General features: G+C 42.0%; 1 protein-coding gene and 1 pseudogene across 1 annotated transcript; one reads left to right on the top strand and one right to left on the bottom strand.

The window, feature by feature from the left end:
• The first annotated feature begins 217 nt into the window (after positions 1-217).
• LOC104434479 lies at positions 218-2,702 on the top strand (annotated as a pseudogene).
• Positions 2,703-6,054: 3,352 nt separating this feature from the next.
• On the bottom strand, positions 6,055-6,856 carry LOC108957358. The gene is made up of 5 exons (XM_018867827.2): positions 6,694-6,856; positions 6,574-6,613; positions 6,404-6,494; positions 6,182-6,309; positions 6,055-6,099 (listed from the first exon to the last, which is right to left on the bottom strand). The coding sequence occupies exons 1-5, from the start codon at positions 6,747-6,749 to the stop codon at positions 6,055-6,057; spliced, it is 360 nt and encodes a 119-aa protein (XP_018723372.2). The 5' UTR covers positions 6,750-6,856.
• Positions 6,857-8,307: the final 1,451 nt, after the last annotated feature.

Below are 8,307 nucleotides of genomic sequence, written 5' to 3'. Positions count from 1 at the left end.
ATCCCACGATCCCACCAAAGTTTCTCTTTTTCGTCAAATAATTTTAGTACGTTACTCCAATTACACGACCTTATCGTGTTTCTGACTTTTTCGTTTTCCTTAAATTAATTATTGTCGTCGGGAGATTTAGATGTTTGACGAGTGTACATACATACATGCATACACACGGGAACAGAGAGGCTGAGAGATGCCATCGCCCAGAGCACCACCGTCGACCTCGATGATGGAGAGACTGTTGGGCCTCTTCAGGATCCGGGTCGAGCGCGGCGTCAAGATCCAATGATCCCTACGTCGTCGTCAAGATGGCTGTATGCAGGTCCGCCTCCTCCTTTAGTCCCTCTCCGTTTTTACCCTCATTTTTTCTTGCATGCAACACTTCACATACGATGATTTGACCCTATTTTGCCCAAGTTCCGATTTTGCGGGAAAATGAAGATAGGGGTGTGCTTTTACATATTTTCAGTGATTTGGATCGTTGCCCAAATGATCCGATTGAAGTGACATTACCTGAAGACGTCTCCTGTCAAGAGTTTACATGCGTTTTTCGCCTTGATAAGTTTTGTATCCACTTTTGCCAATGAGGACATTGGTACTTTATCTACGTTGGTGATTCGCTAATGAATTACTTTTCACTAGATCTTGCCTTAGCAGCCCCGATTGAAGAACTTGCTATTCATGCCTACATTTTAACAAACTTGCTATTCACTAGATCATCGGAGTCGCTTCTTCACCGCATGAGACTTGGAAAGTTTTTGTATACTCTTTTTCGCCTTTCTTTAGTTCCTTTAATTGCCTTGATGGCATATTATCTTCCTGTCTTGCGGATGATTAACATTCGAACGTCATTCTTCACTCATTTTTGCCTTTTGCTGTTTAAGACAACGATCCAATGGATCTAATTAATCATTCTGTTCAAGCCTTTGAAGTGTACTACCCTTTCAGAGAGAGGGTGGGTTATAATCATATAACCATGTACTCTCTCTCTTTCTAAGCATATGTGCGTTTTGCTCACTTTTGATTCATTCATGAAGTTGAGGCCAAAGGACCACAAATCCTTCCATGATCGTACGGGCTTCTTGATGTCACATTGCGCTTCACTATTCCTGTGTGAGGAGCTTACTTTAGTTGGATATGCTTCTATATGGCAGTTTGTTGTCAAAGCTGTTACTATTTGAAACGATCTCCCTTATAAATCCTCTAGTTAAAGGGGGGATAAATGAGGCAGAATTTGAAGAACTCGTCTTATGAAGAAGGAGGTTAATCTTGAGTGGAACGGAGATCCGACTCTCTCTGTTTCTGATTCTACCATTCCAGTCGAGCTGGTAAGTTCTCTCTCTCTCTCTTCCCCTTCGTGACTTAAGTCGGATACATATGAATTATTTTCACGATGCTCCGTCCCCATTGGCCTCTTTGTTTGCCAGTCTTTTCGTCACCAGTGTGCCTAAGTTACAAACTATCGAAAGCCGTCTGACTGCATCTTTGAATGATGTATCTTGTACTAAGACCAGTTTTTATGTAAAAGACGTCATCATTAAGTTTAGCATACTTGCACACAACTTTAGGGGTCATGCTGAACCATATTACAAACATGTTACATTAGGTTTCGTTAGTTTGTATCTCAACTTACCAATAGTTCAGATATGTCGAGTGTCCATACAAATTTCATATCGCACGAAGGGAATTGCATTAAAGGATGTAGTCCCAATGCCTCTTAAATTTTCCTGCATTCATTAACGGAGTGTGAAAACAAAAGTAAAGAGTTTACTTGTGAGTTGCATATTCATTGACTCTTCCGCTTTAAGGACATTAAAGCGAACAAGAGGCCATGTCTTTAGGGTGCTGAATGGTGATGTATGTGTCGTTTAGCACAAGACCAGTTGCTTTCTTGGCTTGGCTTCTTTAAAGAATGGTTACCTCTTTTCTATTAACCGTATCACTTTTCACTCCCCGTCTCACATTTGTAATGTTAATGTTTCTCCTGCTTATTATTCTTTCAAAGGATATACATGCAAGTTTCTTTCACTGCAAATTTTTCAGTCTGCCTCATCAGTCTTCTCAAAGTTCGGTCATTGCAGACAGTGTAGCTCTTGATATGGTTAGACTTCCTTCTCGTCTAGAATCGAGGTTGTTCTGACACCATTCCAATCGCCCTTAGGATCCACAGCGTGATATGAATAGCCTAGCGCATTTGAGAGTATCTCATAAAGTAAATGCCAATTTTACCACTGTTAAGAACTCCGCAAGCTCCAACGTGACCCATCGTAGCTTGCATTTAGGAACCTATTTCCAGCTTAGGTTATGTAATGAACACTTGATTCGTCAACCTGAAAGAAATTAAGATGGCGCCATTCTGCATTACTGAAGTTTTTCCTGAATAGGGGAAGATAGATGTTGATATATCCTCGTGGCAGACTGTTTATGATCACAACCCGTTCAGCGAAGATGACAGAACGGGAGATGATGAGTTCGACATAAAACCTTTCATAGAAGCTCTCGAGATGAATCTGCAAGGCCTTTCCAGCGGCACTGTCATGACGAGAGTGCAACGTCTTAGACGAAACCGCCTCACTGAAGAAAGCTGCATCGTCTGGATTGAAGGACGGGTTGTCTAAGACATGTGCCTCGGACTGAGAAATGTCGAGTGTGGAGAAGTGGAGATTCAGCTCCGGTGGATCGATCTTCCCGATTCCAAGGGCTTATAAAACACCACGCGCTTGCCCCGTGTTCTGTACTCGAACAACCTCTCTTGTTCATACCATCCTGCAAAGTGAAGTTGTTGCATCTGTACTTTTGCCCCCTCGGGACTTCTCTGTACGTGCTCGGTGAGGTAGCGACGTCGCACATGCTCCCGTCTCACATGATCTATAGGTTAAGCTATTTGAAACAACTTCATCACAGCACGATACGAGGCGATTGGATATACACAAGAAGCACTCGGTGCAGCCCTATCTCTTGCCATTTCTGGCAATCTTTGAACTTGCTTTTGGGGATTGTCGCTCACGCTTTGGAAAAATTTCTACTGGAATTAAATCGTCAGAAGCTCCCCTTTGGTTTATGTATGGGTAGGAATTGAAGATCTTCTCGTTCACAGGTCATGCGATGCAAAAGAGCACCAAACTTATCATGGGCGGATTGATATTCCTTCCGAAACTCCGCATTAAAATTTCCGTTTTTGGTGCACAAGGCTATTCAACTTGGAAAACCCTTGCACTTTAGACTGTAAATCCCAGCAAGTGAGAAATGTGCTCTATTAATGGCGCGTCGAGCATTGCATGCGCAATAGAAATCGCTGAGCATTAATTCCCATATCAAATGAAATTTTTATAGCTCAAACTTCCAAGCCAACGCACCCAAAGAAAAAGGATTAAGTTATTAAAAAGGAAAAAGCCCTCCTTTCATCATTTCTATGGATAGTGAATGGAAGAGGAAAATTATTACAGATATACATTTGATACGTGTTCGCATAAGAGCTATATAACCAATTCTCATAGATAAAACTAAAACCGCAAATGCAGATGAATTTATAAGTGGAGACCCTATTCAAATGATGGCTAAACTGATGAAATGGTCTATACGGGGACTCAAGGTTCGAAATCCTGCCTCGTGGACCCGATCCTCGCGCAGGGTGGCCGATTTGCCCAAAAGGCAAATCGAGCAGTTAGGCGCAAGTCACTCCCTCGGCAGAAGAGTGAAAATATGCCAACTTTTGTTGAGCGGTCTTGCATGAGCATGATTTTTTTTCTTATTTTTTGTTAAAACGTCCGTCCGATTTTATTGACTCGCTCATCGATCACGTTTGCTGTTTAAAAGCTTTACAAAGTATTTTGTTAGATCTCGAGAGGACTTGATACACTGAGGTGCATCGGCCGCAAGTAAAATATTGACATTAGGCATCAAATATAGTTAGGGTCGACATTAAGGGTGAATTTCAATGCTTCTCGCAGATGAAGAGTGAAAGACAACCGCAAACCAATATGTCCTCATCTTATAAGATGCTTTGAAAAGCATTTCTCTTCCCAAATGCCTATAAGTAAATATTTTGTTCGTAGCTGCACAGACCCACTTACGTTACGGTGAGCCAACGTCGACCTGACCCCTTCTTGAATCCATTTAGAGTTATGAAACCAATACTTACAAGAAAGCGGAGGAAACAAAAAAGGACACGGTAAGAATTTGGGAAGACGGGGACTCTTTGGGGTAAGAGCAATCTATGTTTTATAGCTATTAGGTATTTATGCATAGGCAATCATAAGAGGATACATTAAGTTCGTAGAGGAAGGATGGTAACTAACAAGTACATTCTTTATGTCAATAAAATGCATTAGTTTAATAGGTTACGTTATTAACATATATCAAGATAGAGTCAGATAGAAATGAGACCCATGAACAATGCTAGTCTTCAAACTCCACTGGTTTTCAGATACTGAGACTTCATTATTTTCTCACCACAAAAGATTTTAAGTTGCAGCAAGGTAGCTTGTAAGGACAACATGGCTATCCGTGAACACTAATACCGCACATTCTGGTTTCTAGCTCCCTCACTCTCCTTTCTTTGTTGCCGCTTCCATCCTCGCCACCGCCATAGTCTCTGAGGGTTTCTTACTCACGTGGGAAGCTTTACAAGTTAAGGTGTACACATGATAAGTGAACAGAGCGCATTCGCTTTATCGATATCTTGTTGCCTACTAAATATAAAGGGGAACAAAAGAAAAGTCGAGGAGAAGGCAAAGCGAACTCAAGCCAGCCAAGTGCGATTCGCAAGCTCTCTCGCTTGCAAATTCTCAAAGCCTGTGTGAATCTTCTCCTTTTGTTTCCAAAGGCGGAGTTCTTTGCTAACATTCTTCCTTATGTTCCAAAAAACCTGAAGCGCATGCCATTCCACCTCCTCCTCAAGTTCAGTACCCAAAAAACCTGAATCTTCCTCCTCAAGCTCCCTTTTCTTGATCAACCCCACGAGGCACGATGATCACGAAGGCAGGATGAAGGCGATGGTGCCACCATTCACGGCAATGATCCTGGCCTAGGGCTCCGTCCGATGGTGGTCCATGCTCTGGCATCAACCGCTTAAGCTAACTTTCAAGGAGATTTCTACCCAACGAGATAAGCACGCCAAATCAACCAAAAGCCAGATTCCTGCTAATCCACAACCCAAGTTCCGCTCAAACCAAAAACAGTAACAATGTTCAGATTGGAGTCGGCACAATCAATCGGACAGAAATGGACACAGAACCAAAGGAGATCTGGAGAGGCTCATTGATTGATCGAAACGCTTGCAGGATGGTTCTTTACAAATGAAACAAAGATATGAATTGGTTGATTTGCCTCTAGATGCAAGGCCTTTTTGTTGGTTTTTATGAATAAGAAAAACGAGGCTCACGGAGGGGAGTCTCTCAGGAAACAGATGATTTCTCTAAGGTGATTTCACTCATAAATTTGCTACACGTTCATCTCAGGATGCATCCGTGCCTCTTTTACTTATCGGCATCTCTGCTCGGGTATTGTCACTGACCAAAGCATCCTCAGCATCTACAAACCTAATAATTCCAGGGAAAGAGATTCCGCGTCCATTTGTGAATGACTAGAGCATCATTTTAACTGAAGAAAGAGAAGTTAATTGAGTGCCACTGCTTCAAGACCTGCACACCACACCTGATGTTCTTGGTAAATCTCTCGAGAAAGCTGCGGCATGTTTGAGGCACTGATTGCAGACCAAAGATAAGGTGTCCATACATGGTTTTGTTAGTCAGATTCTTGATTGATAGACTACTGTCAGTTGCATCTAGTGAAACGCAGAACCTTGTAACTAAACATGAGTAATTGGGTCTGTGAATACATGTAGAAACCATGCATATATGATGCACAGTGATGCATAGCAAGTCCGGTCTAGCTTTTCACATCAGAGTTCCCATATGGAGAGGACTATGCTTTCATTTTGAGGAAATTAGTAGAAGTGTCGAGGAAGGAGGTGCTTGGGATGTATCACGGATACATTTCCGTTTGACAGGCAGAGATGCTATTTGACTCCAACAAGTATCTCAAAACCCTTCAGATAGTTCATGAGTTGATAATCTTCGTCAATATCCTCATATATTCATGACCCTGCATTTCCAAAAAAAGAATGTCCACATGTGAATATGCACCATGACTCTAAAAACACAAGTTTCTTGAAACATTAAATCACCTGTTTTCTCATTCTTATGTATTCATTGGCTTCATTAATGTTTTCTCGCATTGCTACCACCAAAGCATTTTCCTTCTCTCTCGATTCTTTAAACTTTTCCATTTCCTCTTCAAATTTAAGGAAAACATCTATGGAAAGATAAGTACATTATCGAAGTAACCAAATGAGTCATGACACTAACCGAGAACTTTATAATCGGAAAAACTTACCCAACTAACATACCTCTAGTTTTGTCACGGGAAGCTTGGTAATTGTTAATCTCCTTGTAGATTCTGTTAAGCTTTTTATTCTCATCTTTCAAACAAATTTCACACTGCATATCACGTCAAATCAAGTTAAATTGAACAAAATAACATTGTCGAGATCAATAATACTATAGGGTTCTCACTTACTTCTTCAGATCTTTTTTTCAATGTATCTGCCAAATTTTTTCTACAGAAAGAAAAAATTCGTCAGTTAAAATCATTGTACTCAAGCATAGATTAACATTATTGCACATGTAATTAATTTACCCATTTGCCTCAAGATCTAACCGCAATTGTTCCATGCCCAACTGTATTTCAGCCATCTCCCTGCAAAACAAGAATAAAGTTTAAAATATATATAAAAAAGAAAAAGAAAAAGAAGTTGAATCACCTCTATAGTTGCTCATCGATCATCGTGTACTGCATATTGTCATCTCTTTGAGACTATGCTTGACTGCAAAATCAAAACTATTTCAAATCGGCTTGGAGATTTCTAAATAAACAATGCAGCTAAAGGCATTCCGCTAGCATGCAAAAGAAGTATCTAAATGCTGTTAGAGTAGCTGTAGAAGTATACATGGGGTCTAGGGGTGTGCAAAATACCGAGAACCGTCCGGACCACCCGAACCGGACCGAACTGCCCGAACCGGCGGCTCTTGAGGGAACCGGTTCGGTTCCCCTTGGTTCCCGGTTCCACTTATGGGAACCGGTGGGTACCGATCCGGTTCCCGGTTCCATGGGCGGATCCGCCCGCCCGCCCACCCACCCGGACCGGACCGGAACCTTTTAATATTAAAAAAAAAATTACTAAAAGAAACCTCTCATCTCACTCACTTCTAGAGGTGTGTAAAATATCCAGAAATTGCCCGGACCGTATTTGTAACCGCATCTTCACGTACTTAAATTTGGTTTTTCTTTCTTTGGCTTGCTTTGATGTCACATAATCGTTCTATGTTGAAAACCAAAATTGTTTCGTGTCAAGATCAATTTCATGGATCAATCTGGGAACCGGACCGGACCGGCGGTCCGGTTCCCGGATGGATCCATGCAACAAACGGGCGGTTCCCGCCTAGGTCGTGAACCGCCCGCCCGGACCATGCACACCCCTAATGGGGCCGCTTGTTCATGATACTGCAACTTACATATTCTGATGTTTGTGCAATTGACTTCCTTGCATAAATTATTTTTTCTAACATGAAAAACAACTAATTTACACCAAATGTCCCTACTTCCAATCATGCATATCTGTTCAAGCCATATCCTGCAGAACACTGGAAAAGGCCGAAATAGCTAGCATGGACTGTACAAATGACATTTGACTCTTTTAGAAGAAATCGGTGACACTTACTCCTCTGCTCCCTTCAGGAAGGATTCTTCCTCCCTTGCTCGCTTCACAGCTCTGGCCATTGTGGACGTGTCACCTTCCATTGCTCGCTTCATTGATGAATCAGGAACAAAACTTAGGGTTTGAGCAATTCCGATGTCGAACTTACTTGCGCGAATCAACATAATCCATACGTCGACAATTCAGCACCGCCATGCGAGCGAGCTAATCACAGAGAGAGAAAGAGAGAGAGTAACCTGGTGCTTGCGAGTTGCGTCCATGGGGGATGAGGGAAGAGGAAGTTGCTGTTCGTGATCACGTCTCGCGAGGCTTCCTTCTCGATTCAACCGCAAAAAAAACGCGATTCACACAAACAATCAACACAAGCAGCAATCAAGACTAACGGATTGAGGAGACTCCATCACCCCAAAACCGAAGCGCGGGAAAGCGAGAGCAATTTTGCTCGAGCTTCTGTTCTGTGATTTCTTCAACCAGAGCACGAGTTAAGAATGCGAATTTCGAGTAATGATGGGCTTGAGATCATGGGCCTTCTATTC

The sequence above is a fragment of the Eucalyptus grandis genome, chromosome 2 (assembly GCF_016545825.1).
Source record: "Eucalyptus grandis isolate ANBG69807.140 chromosome 2, ASM1654582v1, whole genome shotgun sequence".
Classification (NCBI taxonomy): Eukaryota; Viridiplantae; Streptophyta; class Magnoliopsida; order Myrtales; family Myrtaceae; genus Eucalyptus; species Eucalyptus grandis.
The sequence above is the reverse complement of the archived record's forward strand: the minus strand, read 5'-3'. Positions and strand labels throughout refer to the sequence as shown.

Bases quoted from the DNA above. Each gene is read 5' to 3' on its own strand.
- LOC108957358 (XM_018867827.2), bottom strand. From the start codon at position 6,749: ATGGCTGAAATACAGTTGGGCATGGAACAATTGCGGTTAGATCTTGAG. The intron at 6,614-6,693 runs GTAAATTAATTA...TTCTTTCTGTAG, and splicing joins TTAGATCTTGAGGCAAATGG to AAAAAATTTGGCAGATACAT. The intron at 6,100-6,181 runs GTGATTTAATGT...TTGGAAATGCAG, and splicing joins ACATAAGAATGAGAAAACAG to GGTCATGAATATATGAGGAT.